The sequence below is a fragment of the Lepidochelys olivacea genome (genome assembly GCF_965140295.1).
Source record: "Lepidochelys olivacea isolate rLepOli2 genome assembly, chromosome: 12".
Classification (NCBI taxonomy): Eukaryota; Metazoa; Chordata; order Testudines; family Cheloniidae; genus Lepidochelys; species Lepidochelys olivacea.
The window spans coordinates 40,195,266-40,221,374 of NC_140422.1; the positions used below are offsets into that span (position 1 = coordinate 40,195,266).

Here is a 26,109-nt window from a genome sequence, read left to right on the forward strand (position 1 = left end):
CTTAGTGCACCCAGATGTGGCTCAACATCCCCCCGGCCAAGAAGCAAGTGCCTGGAGCCCCGAGGAGTCCAGCTGGCCTCCTCTAAGCTTCATCGTCTGCTGCTTCACCACGAGGCCTGCACTGAGGAGGCCTGGCTGGGTGACCAGCCACGGCTGCTGTTTAAATGTGCTCACAGAATGTATTTGTCTAGAGCATCCTTTGTACAAAGTAGCCTGGCTTATGGAGGTCTGAGGGACACCATGCCCTCCTCCCTGCTCAGGGCCAAGAGAGGCATGGGGACCTGGGGCAAACAAAATCATGCTCCTGTAGCAGGGTTCCTCAGAGAGCGGGTGTCCAGTGTACTGGGCGCACCGTCTCCCCACAGACTGTGCCTGCCCAGATGCTGTGGTCCAGGTAAAGCACCCAAGCCGTGTAACTAAAGGGACTATTCCACAATGTGCCACTAGCCCTTTGTGTACCGCCCCTTGGGTGTGTGTTGTGTCCTGTGACACAGGGTAATACAAACTACACATGCCCAACGTGCCCAAACAAGTCCAAGGGCAGGACCTGATTTTCAGTAGCTCAGAAACCCCGGGCCCAGGCCACCAGTGCCTACTTTGCACTTTCACAGTCTGACTACATGGACAGATTGGGTTTCGTGCCTGCAGGTGGCCAGTTAGACATTCAGGCCTTGTCCACACTAGAAAAGGTTTGCTGGTTATACTGGCAAACCCTTCTGGTGGGGATGCAGCTGAAATGAGTGCTTTGGTGGTATAGTTTATACCAGTTCCCCAAACCAAATAGCTGTGCTGGCCAAAAGCCCCCTTTTGCTGGTATGACGGTCTCTACAGTGGGGCATTAGCCAGCCTAGCGATGTTAGGTGGGAGAGTGAGTTTTCACACTCCTAACCAACATAGCTGCCGCAAAACTTTGCAACGTAGATCAGGCTTCAGACAGGCAACTGGCTCGTGCTCATAAATCAAGTAAATAATTCTGCATGCAGCATGAAGTGACTGAGCTTTGGCAAACCAGGCCTGGATGGGAACTGGCAGCATTTGGGGGAAGGTGCATCTTCCCTGGGAAACTGCATAACGTGTGAAGGGGAAGCAAGGGGGAATGCTTCTGCAGACTCCACGACCTAGCAGCCCCTCTCCACGCTGAAGATGCCATCCTGGCAAAAACCCGTGGTCCTCCGCTGCCCATGGGTGCTGGTTTGTGAGGTTAGCCTGCATTGGTGCCGCCCCGCTCGCTTCTCCCTGGTTTGACTCGACCACCTTTTGCTAACACATAAGAACGACAATGCACAAACGCATCCTCCTGCGCGTGTCAGGGTTGACAGGTGCGCGTGAATGGGGGTGACCCTGCCCGCATGTCCTGCCCATGGCTGAGCCATCGGCCAATGTTTTGTACACAGCCCATCCTGTACAGAAGAAATGTATATTGTAAATAACGTGCACCTGGACTGGCATGGTTGCTCTTGTACATACGGTTGCTCCCATACTAATAAATCCCTATTTTGAGCTGCAGTGGCTGTTTCGTAATGCTTTGTCAGCACATACTGATTCCTGTGCTGGGCAAGTGGGAAAGCTGGTGGGGTAGCTATGGGTGGATGGAAGCCGACCCAGATGGCGCTGTAGCTTACTCCTGGGGGAATTTTGTGCCACTGCGTGTGCGCAGAATTAAATCCCCCGCAGATTTCTTTGCTTTCCTGCAGAAAAATGACTTTCTGACAGGGAAGCTGCAAGAGCAGTCATGCACCACTCCTGGCAGAGCAGGTACATTGTTTCAGGCACCCGGAGCAGCCGGCGGAGAGGTAAATCACCATGGGGCTGGGGACACCCCAGCCAGTGGCTTCTACCCTGAGCCGGGATCAGCTGCTAATGCCGACTGGGCTGGAGGCAGGAGAGGACAGGACTTCCTCTTCCCCTGCAAGGAGTGTCTGGAGCTGTGTCAGACCCAACCCCAGAAACCTCCCGCAGCTGCAGAAAGCTCAGCATCCTCCCCTGCTTCCTGCCCCCATCGCTCCTCAACTGTGGGGGAAGGGGTCACTGTATGGGAAACTGCTCCCCCATCCATCCAACTCCTGTGCAGCCGGACCTCCCATACTGAGACACTGCTGCCAAGCCTCACCGGGTACATTCAGAACCTCCATACCCGAACCCCACCTCACTGAACCTCAACCCCTGCATCTGGACCACTCCTGCACCCAGATCCCCTGCCTCCGGACTCCCACCCCTGCACCCAGACCACCCCCAACTAAGCTCCCTACACTCAAACCCCCACACTGATGCCCCACCCCCTGCACCACCCTGAGCCCCCCACACCCAGACCCCTCCACTGAGCCCCAACCACCTTCACCTGGAAGCCCTGCAGAGTCCCATTGGTCCTTCACCTAGAACCCACCCCCAACAAGCCTCTGTGCATCCAGATCCCCCTACACCTAGACCCCCCACTTAGCTGCCTTCACTCAGATTGTCCCACACAAAACCCTCTCTCCCCACACCTGGATCCCCCCACACTGAGCCCCTCCACACTTAGACCCTGCCTCGTTGAGCTGCCTGCCCCAGGGTGTTTCTGGGGCAAGCCCAGGCCTTGTGCTGCGTCAGGGTCAGGTGCCAGCTTACGGCTAAGTCTGTGTCCTGGGAGTGGGGAGGCCGCAGGGTGATCTTCCACCTTCAGCAAATCAGTGGCCTGTGCTCCCCCTGCCATGCTGGAGCCTCTACATTTATTTATTGACAAATAAAACTTGCAGAATTTTAAAATATTGAGCGCAGAATTTGAATTTTTTTGGCACAGAATGTCCTGAGGAGGAGTAGCTGCACCAAGCCCCAGAGAGCTACTGAAATTGGTGGGAGAGGAAATTGTGAGGAAAGGAGCCTGCACTAGGTGTCCAGGGCAGCAAGGTTGCTGGGCCAGCCCGCGCTCAGCTTGTATTGAGAAGAGGAAGGTGAGCGCTTTTCCCCAGGAACTTTTTCAGCACCTTGTCCCTAAATTCTTATTCAAGTTTCATATGTATTCAAGTGTTCATGTTGGAGTGCCAGCCAGAGGCCGCAGTCAGGGTTGGGGCCCCATTGTGCTGGCTCTACACAGACACATGCAGAGACACAGCCCTGCCCCATAGAACTCACCGTCTAAGAAAGGTCTCAGTCCAAATTCAGCCATAAGAGAGCGGCACTTGTTTACGCTACGGCTGAGTTTGGCGCCTTGTGGGGGAGCCTTCGGCTTGCAGAGTGAGTGCCCTGCAGTGGTTACTGGTGCAGTCAGCCCCATGGGCCCTAGACCCCAGCAAGGGGCTTTTCCAGACCTCCTGGATTGCTTTGTTCCTGCTACGGATGGCTGTCTCCTGTCGAGATGGTGAGCTCAAAGGTGGGGACAGGCTTTCCATACCAGGGCTGGCTGGTGCCCCGGACCCTGCACTGTTGTTTGTGTGTGTATGAATTGCAGCGCTGGAGAAAGGCACCTGGGTGACAGCCCAGCAGCAGGAAGGCCTCCTTCTTCAGAGCAGGAGCAGCGGGTGCAGTATCAGTGTGAGCCTCCATTTGCCAGTGTCTCTCACCCCTAGCATGTCTCATTAACATATGTGTAAACAGACAGACATGGCTCTGGGATGCACGATCACCCAGTGCCCCAGCTGATGTCAGTGGCGGGGAGGGGCATGGGAATGATGCAATAAGAGAAGAGCACATTATTACCATAATCATGTCTTTATGGTAGTGCCTAAGGCCCACTGTGCTAGAGGTGCTGTACCTGGAAACAATAGTCCCTGCCCAGAACCACTTACTTGAACAGAGACGCGGGGAGGGTCTGGCTGCACGGCTTCCGCAGCAGTCACCTCCTGCCCTGAAACGCCCTGGGTTGCTTTACTTATCAGCACGAACCAGACAAGTGGCTGTTTCTCTCCTTCACTCCTGGAGGTGCCGGGAGTCATGGTGGATTTAAATTCCTTCTGGCAGACGGGCACTTAGCCAGCATGGCATGAAGTGCATGAAGCTACCTCGGGCAGACCAGGCCTGGCAGCACACAGCACACGATGCCAAGGTTGTGCCCAGTCCTTGTCTCTCTTTCCTTACACAACACCTGGGTTGGCAGAGGAGCAGCAGCAGCAGTGCCCTGTGGCGCCTCTTCCTGCCCCGCACGCTGCAGCCCCCTCCCCACAGGGCAGAGCTGGGTCCAGGGGCAGATGGGGAACTCCTAGGCAGCCTGTGTCTCTGGCCAGGGAGGGGCCCGTTGCGGCCGGCCCCAGAGCTCAGCAGGGGCGAGGGAGCGCCTGTTGTGATGCGAATGGGGAGCCGCAGGGGCGCGCGTCTCCCGGAGAGCCGCTCCGCCCGCGGCTACCTCTAGGGAGCGCGTGGGACGCGGCTCGCTCCCGCCGCAATTTATCTCACGCCGCTCAAGCCTGAGGGCGGAGCGTGAAACTGGGGGCGGAACGGAGAGCAGCGCATGCGCGCAGGGCCTCTGTTCCGTTCGGCCGCGGAGCCGCGCTCGTCGCCTGTCGCGCAGGCGCAGCGGAGGGGGGGCCGAGGCCGGCTCCATGTCGCGGCGGGCCCTGCGGAGGCTGCGCGGGGAGCAGCGGGGCCAGGAGCCCCTGGAGCCGGGGGGGCTGCGGCTGGGCCCCGAGGGGGCGGGGGAGGAGCCGAGCCGCGGCAGGAGGGGGCCGGAGCGGGGCGGGGTCAGCAACCTGTACGAGCTGGTGAGGGGCCGGGCCGGGCCGGGCCGGTGGAAGTGCCGCGGGGGGGGGTGGAAGTGTCGGGGGCGGGAGCGGTGGAAGTACCGGGGGGGGGGTGGAAGTACCGGGGGCGGGGGCGGTGGAAGGACCGGGGGGGGGTGGAAGTGTCGGGGGCGGGAGCGGTGGAAGTACCGGGGGGGGGGTGGAAGTGTCGGGGGCGGGAGCGGTGGAAGTACCGGGGGGGGGTGGAAGTACCGGGGGCGGGGGCGGTGGAAGGACCGGGGGGGGGGTGGAAGTGTCGGGGGCGGGAGCGGTGGAAGTACCGGGGGGGGGTGGAAGGACCGGGGGTGGGGGTGGAAGGACCAGGGGGCGGGAGCGGTGGAAGGACCGGGGGGCGGTGGAAGTACCGGGGGGGAGTGGAAGTGTCGGGGGCGGGAGCGGTGGAAGTACCGGGGGGGGGGTGGAAGTACCGGGGGCGGGGGCGGTGGAAGGACCGGGGGGGGGGGTGGAAGTGTCGGGGGCGGGAGCGGTGGAAGTACCGGGGGGGGGGTGGAAGTACCGGGGGCGGGGGCGGTGGAAGGACCGGGGGCGGGGGTGGAAGTGTCGGGGGGCGGGAGCGGTGGAAGGACCGGGGAGGGGGTGGAAGGACCGGGGGGGGGGGGTGGAAGTGGTGGAAGGACCGGGGGTGGGGGTGGAAGTGTCGGGGGCGGGAGCGGTGGAAGGACTGAGGGGGGGTGGAAGGGGCGGGGGCGGTGGAAGTACCGGGGGCGGTGGAAGGACCGGGGGGGTGTGGAAGTGTCGGGGGCGGGAGCGGTGGAAGTACCGGGGGGGGGTGGAAGTACCGGGGGCGGGGGCGGTGGAAGGACCGGGGGTGGGGGTGGAAGGACCAGGGGGCGGGAGCGGTGGAAGGACCGGGGGGCGGTGGAAGTACCGGGGGGGAGTGGAAGTGTCGGGGGCGGGAGCGGTGGAAGTACCGGGGGCGGGGGCGGTGGAAGTACCGGGGGCGGGGGCGGTGGAAGGACCGGGGGGGGGGGGTGGAAGTGTCGGGGGCGGGAGCGGTGGAAGTACCGGGGGGGGGGGGGTGGAAGTACCGGGGGCGGGGGCGGTGGAAGGACCGGGGGCGGGGGTGGAAGTGTCGGGGGGCAGGAGCGGTGGAAGGACCGGGGAGGGGGTGGAAGGACCGGGGGGGGGGGGTGGAAGTGTCGGGGGGGCGGGAGCGGTGGAAGGACCGGGGGTGGGGGTGGAAGTGTCGGGGGCGGGAGCGGTGGAAGGACTGAGGGGGGGTGGAAGGGGCGGGGGCGGTGGAAGTACCCGGGGGGGGTGGAAGTACCGGGGGCGGTGGAAGGACCGGGGGGGTGTGGAAGTGTCGGGGGCGGGAGCGGTGGAAGGACCGGGGGGGGGGTGTGTGGAAGGACCGGGGGGGTGTGTGTGGAAGAGGCGGGGGCGGGAGCGGTGGAAGGACCGGGGGTGGGGGTGGAAGTGCCAGGGGTGAGAGCGGTGGAAGGACCGAGGGGGGGTGGAAGTGCTGTGGGGGGGTCCTAGCAGTGCCCCCCGCCCCGGCGGGCTGTAATGCGGAGCTGCCCCGCGGTGAGGGGAGGGGGCGTAATGGAGGCCGGGCTCTCCAGCCCCTGCTCCATGGCTATCCCCAGCTCTCGGCTGCCCCAGCGGGGCTCCTCGGCCCTTTACTGGCAGGGGATGGGCCGGGTGGCCGGATCCCCCCCATCCCTCTGGCAGTGAGCGAGTCAGGGGTCCGGGCTGTGAGAGCTTCTGCTGCGGGTCCTGGCGGCCCCTGGCTCGCCCATGTTCACTCGGGACAAGTGAGCGGTGCCCCCGTTCCAGGTACCAGCCTGGACGTGCAGCTGGGTGCCCACTATCTCCTCCCCACCCCGGTGGGCATACAGCCATCAAGGCTGAGCCCTGCTTCTCTCCTCTCATTTGTATTGTGGTATCGCCTGGGAGCCCCAGTTCTGGTCCAGGCCTCCATGGCTCCTAGATGAGACAAGAGAGAACAGATGGATGGGCAGACAGGGAGCAAAGAGACAGCCTTGGTGAGCATGACAGGCTCTGATCTCTGGACACCAGCAGCCAAACTCCTGTCAAGTTTCTTGTAGGCTTCTACCAAATGGCCAAATTTAGCTTCTGCTCCTGTCACGTTGGCAGGGTTTTTCTCTTTCTGTAGATGTGAGTAAAATACAGATCTGTGCTCCTGGTGTGCAGCTTTGTGCTGGTGGGAACCAAGGCAATGCAGACTCAGCCAAGTATCCATCCCTCTGTTGTCCCCAGATTCCTGAACCTTGTACCCCTGTCTGCACAGATAACCAATGAAGAATTGGAGGATGATCCAGGATCCAAAGAGGAGAGGGCAGAGTCCAGACTGAACGAGCAAGATGGCACAGGGAACAATGAAGAAGCTGAAACTGGAGAGCCGGAGAGCGATGGGCAGAGAGCTGAAGAAGAGACTCAACAGGACCAGACAGTGACCAAACTGCAGGTACCTGGGAATGTTCAATATCCACACCCGCTAGGGATTGGTCATAATTATGAAGAGAGTTCTTTACTCCCTCTTCATACTGGCATCGGTAGCTCCTTGCCTTACTGGGTTAGTGCATCAGTCTGTGACCTCTGGGGACCAGAATTCAAATAAGTGAAATTGACTGGTTTCAACTGAGATGCCATTTGTCCACCTCCCCAAAGCATTGCATACCTTGGCCTGACTGACAGTGTGAGGCCTAGGGTTGGAACAGCAGGGCATAGCTGTGTTGGGTTCTCGTCCATCCTCCCCGTGGAAGGAAAAGGCAAGTGGTGTTCTCGTCCATCCTCTCGCAAGTGGTGTTCTCGTCCATCCTCCCCGTGGAAGGAAAAGGCCTGGGTAGGGACCGTCGAATCGTGGAAGTCAACGAATGGCTACGCAGGTGGTGTCGGAGAGAAGGCTTTGGATTCTTTGACCATGGGATGGTGTTACATGAAGGAGGAGTGCTAGGTAGAGACGGGCTCCACCTTACGAAGAGAGGGAAGAGCATCTTTGCGAGCAGGCTGGCTAACCTAGTGAGGAGGGCTTTAAACTAAGTTCACCGGGGGAAGGAGACCAAAGCCCTGAGGTAAGTGGGAAAGCGGGATACCGGGAGGAAGCACAGGCAGGAATGTCTGTGAGGGGAGGACTCCTGCCTCATACTGAGAATGAGGGGCGATCAGCAGGTTATCTCAAGTGCTTATATACGAATGCACAAAGCCTTGGAAACAAGCAGGGAGAACTGGAGGTCCTGGTGATGTCAAGGAATTATGACGTGATTGGAATAACAGAGACTTGATGGGATAACTCACATGACTGGAGTACTGTCATGGATGGTTATAAACTGTTCAGGAAGGACAGGCAGGGCAGAAAAGGTGGGGGAGTAGCCCTGTATGTAAGGGAGCAGTATGACTGCTCAGAGCTCCGGTACGAAACTGCAGAAAAACCTGAGTGTCTCTGGATTAAGTTTAGAAGTGTGAGCAACAAGAGTGATGTAGTGGTGTGAGTCTGCTATAGACCACCGGATCAGGGGGATGAGGTGGATGAGGCTTTCTTCCGGCAGCTCACGGAAGCTACTAGATCGCATGCCCTGGTTCTCATGGGTGACTTTAATTTTCCTGATATCTGCTGGGAGAGCAATATAGCGGTGCATAGACAATCCAGGAAGTTTTTGGAAAGCGTAGGGGACAATTTCCTGGTGCAAGTGCTAGAGGAGCCAACAAGGGGGGGGAGCTTTTCTTGACCTGCTGCTCACAAACCGGAAAGAATTAGTAGGGGAAGCAAAAGTGGATGGGAATCTGGGAGGCAGTGACCATGAGTTGGTCGAGTTCAGGATCCTGACACAGGGAAGAAAGGTAAGCAGCAGGATACGGACCCTGGACTTCAGGAAAGCAGACTTCAACTCCCTCAGGGAACGGATGGGTAGGATCCCCTGGGGGACTAACATGAAGGGGAAAGGAGTCCAGGAGAGCTGGCTGTATTTCAAGGAATCCCTGTTGAGGTTACAGGGACAAACCATCCCGATGTGTTGAAAGAATAGTAAATATGGCAGGCGACCAGCTTGGCTTAACGGTGAAATCCTAGAGGATCTTAAACATAAAAAAGAAGCTTACAAGAAGTGGAAGCTTGGACATATGACCAGGGAAAAGTATAAAAATATTGCTCGGGCATGTAGGAATGAAATCAGGAGGGCCAAATCGCACCTGGAGCTGTAGCTAGCAAGAGATGTCAAGAGTAACAAGAAGGGTTTCTTCAGGTATGTTGGCAACAAGAAGAAAGCCAAGGAAAGTGTGGGCCCCTTAATGAATGAGGGAGGCAACCTAGTGACAGAGGATGTGGAAAAAGCTAATGTACTCAATGCTTTTTTTGCCTCTGTCTTCACTAACAAGGTCAGCTCCCAGACTGCTGCGCTGGGCATCACAACATGGGGAATAGATGGCCAGCCCTCTGTGGAGAAAGAGGTGGTTAGGGTCTATTTAGAAAAGCTGGACGTGCACAAGTCCATGGGGCCGGACGAGTTGCATCCGAGAGTGCTAAAGGAACTGGCGGCTGTGATTGCAGAGCCATTGGCCATTATCTTTGAAAACTCGTGGTGAACGGGGGAAGTCCCGGATGACTGGAAAAAGGCTAATGTAGTGCCAATCTTTAAAAAAGGGAAGAAAGAGGATCCTGGGAACTACAGGCCAGTCAGCCTCACTTCAGTCCCTGGAAAAATCATGGAGCAGGTCCTCAAAGAATCAATCCTGAAGCACTTACACGAGAGGAAAGTGATCAGGAACAGTCAGCATGGATTCACCAAGGGAAGATCATGCCTGACTAATCTAATCGCCTTCTATGATGAGATTACTGGTTCTGTGGATGAAGGGAAAGCAGTGGATGTATTGTATCTTGACTTTAGCAAAGCTTTTGACACGGTCTCCCACAGTATTCTTGTCAGCAAGTTAAAGAAGTACGGGCTGGATGAATGTACTATAAGCTGGGTAGAAAGTTGGCTAGATTGTCGGGCTCAATGGGTAGTGATCAATGGCTCCACGTCTAGTTGGCAGCCGGTGTCAAGTGGAGTGCCCCAGGGGTCGGTCCTGGGGCCGGTTTTGTTCAATATCTTCATAAGTGATCTGGAGGATGGTGTGGATTGCACTCTCAGCAAATTTGCGGATGATACTAAACTGGGAGGAGTGGTAGATATGCTGGAGGGCAGGGATAGGATACAGAGGGACCTAGACAAATTGGAGGATTGGGCCAAAAGAAATCTGATGAGGTTCAATAAGGATAAGTGCAGGGTCCTGCACTTAGGACAGAAGAACCCAATGCACAGCTACAGACTAAGGACCGAATGGCTAGGCAGCAGTTCTGCGGAAAAGGACCTAGGGGTGACAGTGGACGAGAAGCTGGATATGAGTCAGCAGTGTGCCCTTGTTGCCAAGAAGGCCAATGGCATTTTGGGATGTATAAGTAGGGGCATAGCCAGCAGATCGAGGGACGTGATCGTCCCCCTCTATTCGACATTGGTGAGGCCTCATCTGGAGTACTGTGTCTAGTTTTGGGCCCCACACTACAAGAAGGATGTGGATAAATTGGAAAGAGTCCAGCGAAGGGCAACAAAAATGATTAAGGGACTGGAACACATGACATGAGGAGAGGCTGAGGGAACTGGGATTGTTTAGTCTGCAGAAGAGAAGAATGAGGGGGGATTTGATAGCTGCTTTCAACTACCTGAGAGGTGGTTCCAGAGAGGATGGTTCTAGACTGTTCTCAGTGGTGGAAGAGGACAGGACAAGGACTAATGGTCTCAAGTTGCAGTGGGGGAGGTTTAGGTTGGATATTAGGAAAAACTTTTTCACGGAGGGTGGTGAAACACTGCAATGCGTTGCCTATGGAGGTGGTGGAATTTCCTTCCTTAGAAGTTTTTAAGGTCGGGCTTGACAAAGCCCTGGCTGGGATGATTTAATTGGGGATTGGTCCTGCTTTTGAGCAGGGGGTTGGACTAGATGACCTCCTGAGGTCCCTTCCAACCCTGATATTCTATGCTTCTATGGGAGTGAGGTGCCCGGGTAGAGCAGTCTGTTGGGAGGGTAGTGGAATACCTGGATCAGGACATGGTGATTAGCTGTGAAGAGAAAGTTACTGTAGCAGTTATCTGAGGTAAGTGGCTTGTGCCATTCTTACTAGTCCTATATTTTCATGAGGACTAAATTCATGCAAAATGTATGGAAGGGGAAAAAATCACTGGTAGCTTGAAATAGAAATTATTGTCCTTTTTCCCCTCCATTGGACACTTGAATTAATTGTTGGGTTGCTTACAAGGACAGGTCTGTTGTCTTAACAAAGTACACTGATGCATTTGCTTTGAAGATGCACATATGCAGAATTACATGAAGATTTCAAACAGGTACAAGGGAATGCAGGTTAAATACTGGGTTTTGGGGGGCTTGACAGTAGTGCTTTGTTGGGGTTTTTTGGTTTTGGTCTTAGATTAAGAAAAGTGAGGGGGATTGTCAGGGTCGAAGATGGAAAGCAGCTTCACTGTTGTATGCTGTGGAGGAAGCTCATAAGAGAAGGGGCAAGTTAGTTAAGTTAGTTCCAAATTACAAAAACCACGTGATATTTCAGAGGTCGTGGTTCTGGAGCGCTGCCTAAGCTGTGGATACATCTCCAGATACAATATCTGTGTGCAGCCAATACTCCTGAGAATGAGTTTTAGCTCTGTGTGCCCTGGGAAAAGAGTACGCCTGCCTGCCTTGTTGGATAAGACTAGGGTCTAAGTAGTTGTACCTAGACAGAGTGGAGAGCCCATATCACCTGTGATGTTTTCAGGCAGCTTTATGTTTCTATGGTAATGAGTGATTTTTGAGATACCCCTGTAAAAGGAAAGAATAAACAAAAGAAATTTTAATTACCACTGAGACTTGGGGGAGCAAAGGGAGGTTAAAACAACTCCTTCCAATCCTGAAGAAACCAGAATGTTCCTTGCTTGATCTTGTATTGAATAATCATACCCAGACACTGGTATGAGAATACGGTTTAACCCCTTAAGGCTGAGAATTGATGGTTGATGCATTTTGTGACCTCTTGCCCTCACCCTTCCCTAATCTTGTTCCCCGTTTCAAGTGTGACAGAAACGGCTCTTTCCTAGGCCGAGCCCATGGCAGTCTGTGTTCCTGTTGGAAATGCCACCTCCACCTTCCTTGCTGCCTCCCTCCCAATCACTCACTGGCGCCTGTTGCATTTCTCTCCATAGCCTGTATCAACTAACAAGCCACGGAAGAAAAAAAAGAAACGGAAGAACAAGAGAACTGCAGCTGGTGAGACTCCGGTATGTCTGCATCAGATCTGGGATTTAGCCCCACCCCCTTCTCTCCAGGCTCAGGAGACCCTTGGGAGCGCTCGCCCACATTTGTGAAGTGCTTTGAGATCCATACACAGAAAGTGCTACGTAGTGTGTTGCACTTATTTATTTGGAGGCTGTGATTCGTGTTTCATAGCCTGCATTCGTGTCCCTAGAGCTCAGCTGCAAGTTATTAAAGCAGGAACCGTCAAACCAGCATCTTTCATCTTAATGACTTTTGTGGTGTGGGGGGGTCCTCTGGGATCTTGCTTTTGTGCCCTTCCCTTTTTTCTTTCCCATATCCTCCCAGGCCCTGCGTAACAGTGACTCTTCCTGCTAGGCAGGGCTAGACACTGCTCTCTCTAGCTGCCAGTGTTCCAGTCCCTGGCAAGAGGGCTCACTTGAGAGCAACACTGGTGTGCTGTCCTCTTGCCTTGCCAGGCCTGGGCACTCGCCCCCTGCATAGCGGCAGTGATCTGTGCAGTATGCAGTACTTCAGGGAAGAGGACGGTGTTCCTATCTGAAGCAGGCACTGGCGGCTGACTGTTGTTAGTAGTCAGTATTTACATAGCACTGTAACTTTTCATGGTGCTTTCGAGTTTTAAAGAACTCGTATAGTTGCAGCACCCAAGGGGTTCTAATCTAAATCAAACAAACATAGAACATGGGAATAAAATCACCAGGGAGGGCACAGCCAAGGGTTAAAAAAAGTACAAACTCAAACTTGTAGACACTAAGGCCAGAAGGGACCCTTCTGATCATCCAGTCTGACCTGCCTAGCACAGCCAGAGAATCTCCCCCAGTGACTCCTGCACTGAACCCAATAACTTGTGACTGAGTTAGAGCACTTCCTTTAGCACCACAGCCAGTCTTGAGTTAAAGGCTAAGGATGGAGAGAATAGCCTGAGTCATCGTGTAATGGACGAACAGCAAGGCAAGTGGGGAGGAGCAGCCAGCCTAGAATGGGACTTCAGACAGAAAGACAGGAGTGATCTGTTCTCTTGCGAGCTGGGGTGAGACCGATTCTTTAATGGTTGTGATGTCTTTGCATGGTGCCTTAAGGAAGACGATGACCTGGAAGACATTGACAGCATTCTGGAGAAAATGGAGGATTCCAGTGGGCTGTCGTATGACACCAAGAGTGGTGTAATCGCAGACAGTCGGCCTCTGCTCTACGTAGAGCACAGGTAATGTGCATCACTGCCCGTCTCCCTCCTGCTTTCTGAGGGGGCTTTCTTTGCTCATTGCTCTGAGGTCTTTGAGCGTGTAGGGAACTCCTGTCCCAAGGGAGCTTTGGGAGTCTTGCTGTAAAGTGCTCTCTCTGGCTTTGAGTTGGCACCATGCTGAAAAGGTGCTGCAGCATTGGTAACTGAGGGCAGCTCATAATCTGACCACCTGTTGCTTCAGTTGAAAGGCTGAGTTATTGGTAATGCCTTTGGTGTTCCTCATCCCAGTACAGAGGCACCTCTGAAGAGCTGCCGCAACCTGGCAGGGTAAAGCACCACAACCAAATTAAACTGGGCAGCTGATTTATACCTTGCAGCTGCATCCAGACAGGTTATAATCTTCCTCATTCCAACAGCAGTCAGGCTATGTCTACACCACGCGGCTTACAGTGGCACAGCTGTGCCACTAAAGCCTTGCTGTTGTAAGGCATGCAGTGTAGCCACTCTTTGTCGGCAGGAGAGAGCTCTCCCATGACAAAATAAAACCATCCCCAGCACGGGGCAGTAGCTTTGTCCACACCGGCGCTTTTCGTCGGTAAAGCTTTTGTCAGTCAGAGGGGTGGTTTTTTTCATGTCCCTGATCAACAAAAGTTTTACTGATGAAAGTGCAGTGTAGACATAGCCTCAGTGCCAAGCAGAGCATGGTCCATCCTCTGCAGGGGTCTGTATGGTACCATCGTGGCCCCACAGAGCTAACAGAACCAGCAGTGAACTTGTCCACGTGTGACCACCACCAAACTGGCTCATCCGCTGATCTCAACAAAACGCTGAGGAACGAAATGGCCACAGATATTAGAGGGGTCCTGTCTCATCCTGGCCGTACCCCACTGTACAGTCACCAGCGTGTTGTGGATGGGTCCAATCGCTGGATCCCATGTGCTTCCAAGCCAGGTGGATCAGTAGAGTCTAGTCACTGTTTCTAGTCCTGGGACCATCGGTCGTGCTCCCAGCTTCCGACCTCTTGTCTGGCACCCATCTTTGGGACATGGGGTGCTACTACTCAGCCTCTCTAGACCCTGAACCCAGTGTCTGAGACCTGCTGAGCCCCCCAGTCACTGACACGCTCCTTCAGAGTTCCCCCGACCTGTGGGCACCCTGGACTTCTAGTTGAATCCCTTGGAAGACAGCATGGCACCCAAACTTACCCAGGGAATTTTGTAGTTGCAGCGACTTTACCCTTAGGACACTTGAGTGACAGAGCTATGAAAACAATGAAAGTCCTAAAATGCCCTCTCCACTGGTCTGAGCTCACCCTTCTTGTGAGTCTGAGGTTTCTCAGACCTCTCTTTGCTGCAAGTCCTTATGTGTGGTGCAGGTCCGCTCCCTGCAGAGCAGAAGTACCCTGCACTTAAATAGGGCCCCCTGAGCCATGTGCTCAGGCTGAGAAGCTACAGACCCACCAGGTGCTGGCCCCTCTCCCATGACCCCCTGTGTAGAAATGGGGAGGGGCCGGTCATGGACAGACGGTCAAGTTGTTGGCCCCAGACTGTAGCTTGAATGGTTGTTAGTATTAGTCTGTCAGCCCGGTGTGTCACACCTTTCCTGGGCTGGGAGCTGGCTGGAACGCAGGACAGTGGGTTGGTTTTGGGTGTGTCCAGGGTGGTGCAGTCAGTGTCCAACATTTCCACATACACAACGTGATAGAATTCGTGATTGGATTCGGGCATACACTGCTGTGTCACGTGTCCCTTCCAGGCAGTGGGGTCGCTTGCCCATGCAGAATCTGCTATGTGGATCGAGGACTTGTTCTCCAGGTCTGATAGATTCCTGTTTCCAGCAATTAATTCCAAAGTGTGTACACAATTTGGAAACTGGGGTCCTATGTTTTTCTATTTAGGATCAAGCATAAGTATCCATAAAGCAGCCCTGAACAGAGGGTTCTCTGTTGATGCTTTAGAGTCTAAATTAGTCTAAAGTTTAGACTAATTACACCAATTGCCCTAGAGAGGGCAGCAGTATTATTCCATGACTGAACATAGTCTTTGAAATGTGACCTATGTTCCCTGTAGAAAAACTGGTTGAATCTGAATCTTGAAACATCCTCGCATGGTCCCTAGCTTTGGAGTGTCAGATCACTGATCTGGGCATCAGTGCAGGAGTTTGAAAACAGGTGACTTCAATATTGGTAAAATGGGTGAATGCCGCTTCAGAAAAGCTTGCTCTGGGAATAATTCTTGGTGGTTTTCCTCACCTGTATCTTACATTTTCCAGAAACTTGAATCCAGAGACTGAGCTGAAGAGGTACTTTGGGGCTCGGGCCGTTCTTGGCGATCAGAGGTGAGACCAGAGTTGCAATATTAACTATATTTTCAAAGCATGGATCAGTCTCTCTTCATTTCTAGTGGTACCACAGACTGTACCTCCAACCCTTCTCCTAGACGGGCAGGCTAGAGAGAGTGCCCACAGGCATATTGTTTATACCCCTCTTCCAGGGCTCCTCACTTACTTACGAGTGACCCTTAGGGAGGCAGAAATAATCTTTTTTTTTTTAAAAAAAGTGAAGCACTAGACGTTTGTGTGGAAGAAGGCAAGACTTCATCCAGATTCACACCACATCCTTGCTTTTGTTCCATGACTCTCCTCCCATTACTGTTACCTGCACTGCGAAAGCACGGTCACTGTTCTGTGTCATTATGGGGCCCTCACATTTTCCTTGTTATTCCTTTTAATTTTTCTTTATCAGTTCTTGCCGCTGTAGAATCTCTGCAGTTTTGCGGGGTGGGGTCAGAGTGGCCCAGTCCCTGCAGCTGGGCTCAGGTACACTTGTGTGCTGTAGACCCAAGGAAGCTGTCCAGCTGTTTCCTCTGCATGTGCTGTACTTGTGCAGGTCTCGTTATTTATTTGCAATGTGTTGGGCACCATTCCTGCAAATGAGAAGCTGATGCCCCTTGCTTCAAAGAGCTTGCACTGTGGCTGAGACACATGCATTACAGTAGGAACGCAAGCTCAAAGCGATGGTGGTGATAGCTGGAGAGATCATCTCTGAGAGGCTCTGTGGAAGAAGGGTGCTCATTAAGAAGGAATTTGAAGGCAGAGAGGAGGTGACTAGTGCAAGGGAAGAGGGAAACGTTTCCAAGTGTGGAGGATTGGCTGTGTTCCTGGAAAGATAGCCCGGGTTTCTTAGCTCCTCCTAATCACTGATCCTATACACATCTAAGTGAGCTGTAGCTCACGGAAGCTTATGCTCTAATAAATTGGTTAGTCTCTAAGGTGCCACAAGTACTCCTTTTCTTTTTGCGAATACAGACTAACACGGCTGTTACTCTGAAACCTGTACACTTGTGTCTTGTGAGTCCAGCCAGAGAGTTTGAGACCCGCTGGCATGGGTCCTGGAGAGAAGGTTGGATTGGACTGACTGACAGGGGATGGCTCTGCGAACTGGGAGTGGGAAGCTGTTCCAGGGGCAGGAGGGAAATTGGCAAAAAGTGGGAACTGGGGAAGGGAATCAATGGAGCGGAGAGGCTGACAGGCCAAAGCCTAGGAGGAAGCTGGAGTGCAGCCATGCAGAGCCTCGAAGGGACACCTGAGAATGTTCAACTTGATAAAACTACAGTAAAAAACACCAGGGCAAGGGGGAGACCGTGGAGGGATTTGATTAATTTCCTAGTGCTGCAGTGAGATGAGATGTTGGATCTCTTTGTCCCAAATCCAAGCACTGGAGAGCTATCATCTGCTGCCGATCCCCACACTTAGCTTTGGTCCTGTTCCATAGCGTGTGTCCTGTACGTAGAAGCCATGATGTAGTGTTTGGTTCCCACAGGCCACGGCAGAGGCAGCGTCAGTACGTTCGCAGCACGTGGCTGACTGCTCCCAAGGACACCTGGCCACGCTACAGCAAAACAGGCAAGTTCTTCCCGGCTCTCGGGTGAGCCGTTGGTCTCTCTGTCGAGTCCATGGGAGCACTGAGTTCCAGCCCTCTGTTTGGAACACACCTCCACTTCCTGGTTTTGCCCACACGGCTGTTACTAGCGCCTGGTTAGTGTGCAGAGTGCAGCACGCCGAGGCCAGGCTCCCCTCCCTGCTAGAGCAGACAGCGCTGTTTGTCCGTGCTGGGGCATGCCCTCCTTACTGCACTGCAGAGAGGCCTCCGAGGGCTCTTAAGTGTCATGCTGTAGCTTAGTGTTTTTCAGAACATTTTTCCTCCTCTGAAAGGTCCTAAGGTACGTTTGTTTCCTTCCTTGAACATTTCTTCCCTTGGATGGCCCTGCTGGCTGATCAGAGGCATGCCTGGGAGGGCCCTGCTGCTGGGGTTTTTGGAAGTGGGGGGCGGGGGGAGAACTTGGAAGCATTTGCCCTAAGGGGGAAGTCGCCTAGATGAGCTCTGAATGCATAGCTAGTCTGAAAACAGTCCTGTTGTGGCCCCAGTGATGTGAATGGGCTTCCTTCACCCCAGTGCTACCAGCTCTGCGCGGGCAGTGAGAAGCTAATTCTTCCTGGTTGGCAGAAGCTGCCCCTCTCTTCCTGAGGGAGCAATGGCTGTCCATGTGCACCCCTAGGCATTGCCATGAGGCTGCTGGAGACAAGAAGAGGAGTCCAGCACTTCACGTTTGAGCACCATCGAGAGTACCAGCAAGTGCAGTTCAAGTTCCTGGATGCAGTGGAGTCTCTGGACCCAAACAATATCGTGGTATGTCATAAAAGAAGGATGCCCGGAGCATAGCCACCAGGCCAGGTGCAGCTGGCGGAACTGTACGATGCCACCTGCACCCCATTACCTTGACTGTGGGTGTGTGGCTAAAAGTCCCAGCCTTCATTCTACTGAGCTATGCTGCTAGGCACTGTAGGCTGGGGCACGTCATCTCCTGTGCACCGGCAGCTTGGCTCACGACCGGGCTGGGCAAACCTTTTGGCCCGAGGGCCATATCTGGGTATGGAAATTGCATGGCGGGCCATGAATGCTCACAAAATTGGGGTTGGGGTGCAGGAGGGGGCGAGGTCTCTGGGGTGGGGCCAGAAATAAGTTCTGGGTGGGGGGAGGGGGGCTGAGGGCTCCAGCTGGAGGTGCGGGCTTGGGGACGGGGCTGAGGATGAGGGGTTTGGGGTGTAGGAGGGTGCTCCAGGCTGGGACTGAGGAGTTGGGAGGGCAGGAGGGGGATTAGGGCTGGGGAAGGGGGTTGGGGCACAGGAGGGGCTCAGGGGTGCAGGCTCCGGGCAGCACTTACCTCAAGCAGCTCCCGGAAGCAGCGGCATGTCTCCCCCTCCAGCTCCTATGCGGAGACATGGCCAGGTGGCACTGCACACTGCCCCGTCTTCAAGCCAAACCCCTGCAGCTCCCATTGGTTGCAGTTCCTGGTGAATGGGAGCTGCGGGGGCGGCACTTGGAGCGGGGGCAGGATGCGGAGCCCCCTGGCTGCCCCTATGCGTAGGAGGAGCCGGAGAGGGGACATGCTGCTGCTTTTGGAAGCTCGAGGGCCGGATGTGGCTCAAGATCCCCTGCTCAAGATGGAGTATTAATTGGTGAGATGTGTAATCTCCCTGGACCACAGCTCTGCTGCTCGCTGATCCGTGTCATGCAGAAGAGGTGAGTGCCAGGGCTCCTGGCAAGTTGCCAGCATGTCCCTGGGCAGATTTGAGGCCCTGTGATTGAGACAGTAGATGGGTCTGCATGGAACATTCATTCTAGGTAGCCATTGAGACCAGACCTCCCGAATAAAGCTCTATTGTCTTCACTCTTCAGCTGGGAAAGTCAAAAATACTACAGAGGGGAAAGTGACCTTTTAGGGCAGGATCTAAAATAACAACCGCTTTGTTTATAAAAACTAAATTGCATGGAAGAAAAAAAAGTGTACCCTTTCCCTGGTATGTTGGTTGAACAGTCCCTGCACTGAAGCATTATTGAGCGTGTCCAAGCTAATTACAGTGGATGGCACCATTTATAGCACTCAGTAACAAGCTTACAGTGGAATTCTTCTGGGCCCTCATGCAGTATAATTGAGACATGCTTTCTCTGGAAGCCCTGCCCTAAATGAGCACATGTGAGCGTTTAAGAGACTTTTTTTAAAGGGGCCATTGTCTAATAAATAAGGTTCTTTCTGATCCCCTAATGGATCCTTGTTTCCATCCCCTTTCACTTTCCTGTCCTCTTGTGCTAGTTGCTGTTCTCCTGAGCTTGACAGCTCTGCTTATTAGCCAGCCCCCAGGATCACTGTTAAATGGTGCAAGGCACTTTCTCCCTAAGCGTGCTCAACTTGAGAGCAAGAAGTCTGGGCCTGGGTCAAAGCTGGATCTTCCATGTAGCAGTGCAGAGCCACCTTGGCCTGCCATGTAACAGTGGGGTTCCACGGTGGTGCACATCACCCCCATGCAGTGCGCATGTTCCACCCCCCCAATTGGTCAGCGCTGTTGTAGAGTCTGGACGGTATGTATCTTTCCTACAACTTTCTTCTCTTCCATCTTTCAGCTGAATCAAGGTGAAATTTAACAGGACTGGGTGGTTCATAATGCCAAAATATCTCTGTTTATCTGTGACATTTGTGATGCCTGCAGAATCTTAGGCACCGCATCTAACCTGATCCCATAGAAAAAACATGATTTGTGTAGGTCCTATTAGTAGTGAAACTTTCCAGTTCTCAGCAGTGGAGTAGCTGGATTTCATGGGAGAACCTTTTAAATTTTTAGTGCTAGGAGCAGTTTCTCCCATTGGATTGACACTGGGCACTCTGTTACTATGGAAACTGGGGCCATGTGAGTACCTAGAACACTGAGAGGTCAAAACAATGAGTGTGTAAGGGGAATCTAGGTGAATGCTGCAGCCGTTACGTACCCAACGATAATTCTTGCAGCCTTGACCATTCACATCCTTCTACTGAGGCGGGAACATTGGGCAGAACACTAGGAAAAGCGGAGTGGCATCTCCCACAGATGGGTCTTATGTGCTGTCTGAAGGGGCTACCCCAACCCTACTCTGTAGGATCAGCACTGAGTGCCATGTGATGGCCTGGGATCTGATCCCATTTCCTTCAAACCCGGAGGCAGGCATGCGACCAGCTGAGCGTCACTGACACCTCTATAAGATTAATTTTCTAGTGCCTCCCTTCTCCCAGCGTTCTGGTTCCCAAGTCACTGCACAGTGTTTGCCATCCTGCCGCCCTCGCAGTGTGTGACTCCCAAGGTCCCATGCACAAAGAAGCAGCATGTTATGTAAACACTTAATCCAACCCAGCCCACTTCTGTCTGCATGTAGCTTTTGCTCCAGATGAACCCGTACCATGTGGACTCGCTGCTGCAGCTCAGTGAGGTGTGTCGAATGCAGGAGGATCAGGAGATGGCCCGAGATCTTGTAGGTGAGAATTGGGAGTGAGGAACTAGTGGGCAGGTGATGTGGGACTGCACTGCTGCGTGCCTTGACAGTGCTCGTGGTTAGTGTCACAGCAGCTGAGAGAGAGGGGCCCTGCCAGCTCTACAATTCTTTACGATATCTGCGGCTTCTGGCTACTTATGCCAAGGTAGGAGGGATTGTGGTTCTCCAGTTTTCCTGACTTGTGAGCCAGCTCACAAGTCTCTCCGGGGTTGTGACTTCCAGTCTCTCCTTGTCTCCTAGCTCACACAGTTCTTTCCAAAGAGTAGGTGAGTGCCACAAGTACTCAGCCATGCACCATCCAGCTAGTTACCTACGTTCACTGGGGAGAGAGGAAATTCAAGGCATCTTGCCATATCCCAGTATGACAGAACACAACTGATCAGCCCCTGCCGCTAGAAGTTGTATAGGAAGAACACAGTGTAGGCAATAGCATTTGAGCTCTGCAGCGTAATTACCATTTCTCATTAGAAACGGACTCTTCAAACCCCCATACGTGACTGGTCAGTGTGCGGCAAGCCAAGGTGTGAACCTACAGCACACCAGCTTGTCACTCAGTCACGTCCCATTTGGGTGCAGTTTGGTGGGTGCTGGTCAGTGGGAGGAGCAGGGTTTGGCCAGACATGAGACCTTTGAGGATGGCAGAGGGCGAAGGGGGACTCTCAGAGGACCAGCCCCTCCAGAAATCTCTGAGGAGGCTGGATTGTGATTTTCAGTGGATAGGAAATGTAGCTGTTGAAAGATCAGGGGCTTCCAGAGTCTTCATCCAACTCCTTGGTGCTGGCCTGAAGCTAGTGGACCTATATGGGTTGAGCACTGGGAAGCACGTCTGATCTTAGCAAGTTTCTGAAGTGTAACAGGGTGCCTGTTCTAAGCCCTTCGGTAGGATTGCAGGGTTCAGTGTACCGAGACCTGGCAGTGGGATTCAGGGTCACTGCCGAGTCGTGCTGGTGGGCAGGTCCAGTGAGGACAGAGGAGCTCTTAGATGGGGAGTTCTGGAAGGCAGCTTATACTGAGTTCTCTGCTCTGGTGTCTTGTTGCCAATACAACCAGACCTCAGAAAGGGGCAATAACTCAAAGTCCATGTGTGCCGCTGAGAGCAGGCTGGGGACTCTGCCTGGTCCGGGGATGTTTGAGTCCCCGCCGCATGGAAAAGAGAGTGCTGGGTGTGATCCGCAGACCCAGACACGTGCAGATAATGATAGTCTTATCTTCAGTGAGACAGAGTTACTGGCGAGCCGGAGCACTGCTGGAAAACCAGCACTGGGCTGCTGCCGATTGGAAGGTATCAGATGGAGGCGATACCAGGCCCCACGGGCTAGAACAGAATCTGCGGTTTTGAATCCCAAGATAGCTGTGCAGTTGGCTCATCCTTGAGCCCTGAGCCCAGGCCTCCTACCGATAAATTTTTGTTCAAAATCCTAGCACCCAAAACATAGTTCTGGGGAAAGGTGGCTTGCCCACAGTCCTCTGTGCAGGACAGATACAGCCTGGCAGGCATGTTCCACTTGTCCCTGACCTGCAGAGTAACTGGGCTCCCTCAGCCTTTCAGGTCTGCTGAGACTGCCAAACTAATCACTGGTGTGGCCGTGGCCCTTGCTAGGAAACTCAGACTGCATGGTCTGTGGGCTGTAGGCCCCTGAGCAGCCATTTGTCAGTGGTGTCCGGGGGGCTGGATTTGACTGCCACATTGAGAAGTGGGGGTGAGGTATGGCCATTCCCCTAATAGTGCTTGTGTTGTGTGCAGAGCGAGCGCTGTACAGTCTGGAGTGTGCGTTTCACCCTGTGTTCAGTCTCACCAGTGGAACCTGCAGGCTTGATTACCGGAGACCTGAGAACAGGTGAGGACCTCCCAGCCTGTCCCTCTTCTGTGCATGGGGTTGGTATGGGGAAATGAGATTCAGCCTAGAGGTGGTTCTGAGTGTGCTGTTCACCCTCATTTAATGTCCAGCTAATCAGAGCCCCAACTTCTGCACCTGGGCAGGAAATCCGTCAGGAAACAGCAGACGGATGCAGAAACTGCTTGCCCCTCAGTACCTTGAATTTGCTCGTGCTTCCAGTTCCAACTTGATGTCAGACTTCTTTTTGTCACAATTCAGGTGCTTCTCCAACTCTGACATTAGTACCCACCCCTGCAGTTCTCCAACATCTGTAACTTGAAAGCCATGAGGAGTTTGTGGCTGCAGATCGTGGCTGCTGTAAGCCTGGGCAGTCAAATTGGAACAGAATCCCTGACTCCCTCTCCTGTCTTCCAGAGCCCCTGGCCCCAGCTCTGTACCGTCCTGGGGAGTATAGCCTGAGTTCGGGTTCCCCAGCTCATCCCATTCCATACAATCCAAGAACTCGGGACGGAGACATGGACCAGTTCCTGGAAAAAGGAGTCAGGACCTGGCTGTCCACATTCCCACCTGGAAGGTCTTCAGCTAGAAGAAGATACCTGGATCTGCCCTTGGCATTCCGGGTAGCCGGGTTCAGGCCCAGTGTTTCCCCTTTTCAGAAGTAGCAGGGTGATGTGGTTCTTTTCTGCCTGTGTATTTTTCAACGTGTTTCTGCTTTGGCCTTTGCAGAGCTTTCTACCTGTCTCTCTTCAAACACATGATCTTCCTGGAGAAGAGAGGCTGTCCCCGTACAGCCCTGGAGTTCTGCAAACTTATCCTGAGGTAAAGAGCGGGTTTGGGCTCCCTTCGGGGGAGTGTGTGCAGAATCTGTACAGCATCCCGGTTGGGCTGGCGCTGAGATTTCTGGTTGCCCATAGAGTGCAGGCTCTGAACACCACACGGGCCTTGTCTGCACCAGGCTTGGCAAAATTTCCCACCATTGCAAGTCCATCATTGCCCAAAGGCCCTGGTGTAGATGTAGCCTGAGCGGTTCCTTGGGGGCAGGTATTGGGCAGAAAGGAATTTCTCCTGCCTCACTGCTCTGCTGCTGCTTTTGACAAGTTGGAGGGATGCTGGGTAGCCCAGGCATGGCCATGGAGTTCAGTGCAGGCCTTGGCTGACGTTCCGCCCGGTGGTCTGGCTGATCAGATCCAGGTAGAGCCTTGCACACCAGGACCTGTCTTCCCAATGGGCTACACCTGTAATGATGAGTCTGACTACAGTCTGCTCTGACTGCGTGCTCGGCCTCCTGGCCGTTAGCAGTGGGGTTCCACGGTGGTGCGCATCACCCCTATGCTGTGCGCTGGGCGTTGCAAGGTCCGGGAACCAGAGATCAGTGTTGGGTCTGACAGCAGACTCTGCCGGCTGCCTGGGCTGTCTCCGGGCTCTGTGGGACAATCGGCACACTTGGTTATTCCATAGCTTCTGACGCCAGAAGGGACCTGTGTGATTGTTTAGGGCAGCTGACCTGCATAACAGGGCATAGAATTTCCCTGAATTACTTCCTGCTTCAGGTGCAATAGCTGGGATTGAACTAGTTCAGTGTTTCTCAACCTTTTTGATACCAGGGACCAGCTTGCTGCCTTCCTAAAGTGTCAGGGAGATCTCAGGACTGGGGCTGGTCCACAGACCGATCGTTGAGAAACACTGAGCTAGAGCAGAACAGTTTACACCTCACCTTCAGCATTGACAGGAAAATTGTGCTCTGTACCTGTACTTTTCTCTGCAGACGGCTTGGACTCTCTTTTGGGCAGGCTCCTGCTCTGTCCCCCTCTAGGCCCACAGACTTGTTCTGTATCTGCCTGGTCCTGTGCTTCCTAGCCCTGGCTAGATGCTGCCTTGTCTGAGTGGCCTTATTGTCCTGCCACATGGCAGTGATTGTGCTTCCCTCATTGGTGCCATCCCATGAACTGTGACCAGTTTGTGGGGCTGGCAGGTTGAGTCTTAAGCCAGCAGTCCGGTCTGATTTTGAGTGAGTAACTCTATCATGAGCTTTTGTAATGCTGCTCCTCTGGTTCATCCCCTCCCCCTCTCCTAGCCTTGATCCGGAGAATGACCCGCTGTGTGTGCTGCTGCTTATTGATTTGCTGTCGCTCCGAGCTAGAGAATACGCCTTCCTGACACGCATGTTCCAAGAGTGGGAGGTGAGTTGGCAGCCAGCTCCCCTGGCAGGAGGTGAGCGGGAACTGGACAAGAGCAGATTCCTGGGGCTCCACACCCTTCAGTGACCTGTCTCGGCGAGTGCTGGGCTGAGAAGGGAGGGCAGCTGCACCATAGGGGACGAGGGCCAGGCCGCTTGTACCAGAACTGCAGACACTGACTGGAATGTACCCTAAGATACCAGACTTGGCTCTCTTGAACCAGGGGTTTCGAGTGCTGTATAAGCAATAGTGTGAGTTTGGTATCACTTTGTCCATTGTACAGATGTGCACACTGAGGCACAGAATGGGAAGTAATTCTCCAGAGGTCGTGCAATGAGAGGTGGTACCCCCAGGAGTGTAACCGAGCAGTCTTGAGACTAGCACCAATGTTACCATTGCCTGGGAAATCTTTCTTTCATCTGCAGGGTCACCGAAACTTGTCCCAGCTCCCAAACTTTGCCTTCTCGGTTCCGCTGGCGTATTTCCTTCTGAGCCAGCAGGAAGAGCTCTCGGAAGTGGAGCTAAGCCAGGCACGGGAGAGAGCTGCCCACCTTCTCCAGCATGCGCTGATCATGTTCCCGAGCGGTAAGTGTGGTGGCAAACAGCCCCAGAATGTCTGGTTGAGGATTTATGCACACAAACAACGGCCAAACTCTCAGTGACTGAAGACAGACGTATTATTCCTGTAATGGAGCAGATGGCCCTGCCCCTTCTCAGTACAGAGACGTGGCTCTCAGGCACTAGGTCCCAAGATGCAGTGCAGCACAGTCCCTCAGGTCAAGGTGGAGTGTTCCATGTTCGGTCTTTAGTCTGTGCAAGTGTTGATTCCCAGCTGATGGTGAACGTGGCCTTATGCCCCATGCATCAGATGGCAGTGGGGCTATAGAAAAGACTGTAGAACTTTATGGGCAATATTTGGTGCCCTCAGCCTTCAGTATGTTAGAAAGGGATCAGTAACTGTCCGTGTCTTCTCCCTCCCTCTGCTGTTCCCCTCCTATCTTGCACCGCACTCGGTGCCTCTCCCCCATGTATAAATATACACATCACATGTGCACAGGTTGGGGGCAGGAGCACAGATTCTGTGTCATCACAGGAAGATGCTTTGATCCAGATTTACTGTCTGTTCCCTCTGAGGCACCGTTACACTTTAGATGCTCTGTTTGTGGCTCCTATCACATCCACTTTCATCCATCCATCCACTTTCTTCTGTTCCAGAGAGGAGCCATGTAGCGCCTCTGGGCCAGGAGGGGACATAGATTGCCAGAACTGATTTGCCTTTGCAGGCAGGAATATGCATCTCTCCCTGAACAAAGGGGTTCAGTTTGTGTTGACTCTTGACATAACCCATCCTTTCTGCTGCTGGTCATGAGGACGAAAATAAAACCTGTATTCAAGTTCAAAGGCTGGCAGTGTTAATGTCACGACATTGTACCTTATTCCTTTTGGCATTTCATTAAATGCTTATGCAAAGCTCTGGACAGTGATTTAAAAAAACACAACTTGAAACATTTTGTGTAGCAGATGTAGCATCACGTAGATGTAGCTATGTGAACAAAGGTCCAGTTTCTGCTGTCTACTAAATATAATA

The 26,109-nt window shown here is 53.7% G+C and overlaps 1 protein-coding gene across 2 annotated transcripts in view; it reads left to right on the top strand.

The window, feature by feature from the left end:
- The first annotated feature begins 4,496 nt into the window (after window positions 1-4,496).
- TCF25 (TCF25 ribosome quality control complex subunit) overlaps window positions 4,497-26,109 on the top strand; it is a 29,032-nt gene continuing 7,419 nt past the window's right edge. Inside the window, exons 1-12 of one of the 2 annotated variants that reach the window (XM_084644784.1) lie at window positions 4,497-4,670; window positions 6,961-7,137; window positions 11,894-11,968; window positions 13,043-13,167; window positions 15,418-15,483; window positions 16,967-17,049; window positions 17,703-17,833; window positions 20,390-20,489; window positions 22,251-22,344; window positions 23,071-23,163; window positions 24,419-24,524; window positions 24,947-25,106. In XM_084644784.1, coding sequence (XP_084500910.1) covers window positions 4,512-4,670; window positions 6,961-7,137; window positions 11,894-11,968; window positions 13,043-13,167; window positions 15,418-15,483; window positions 16,967-17,049; window positions 17,703-17,833; window positions 20,390-20,489; window positions 22,251-22,344; window positions 23,071-23,163; window positions 24,419-24,524; window positions 24,947-25,106 — 1,369 coding nt within the window. In that variant the 5' untranslated portion in view covers window positions 4,497-4,511. Of the gene's footprint in view, window positions 4,671-6,643; window positions 6,695-6,960; window positions 7,138-11,893; window positions 11,969-13,042; window positions 13,168-15,417; window positions 15,484-16,966; window positions 17,050-17,702; window positions 17,834-20,389; window positions 20,490-22,250; window positions 22,345-23,070; window positions 23,164-24,418; window positions 24,525-24,946; window positions 25,107-26,109 lie in introns of those variants that run through there. The other variant, XM_084644785.1, reaches the window with a different exon arrangement.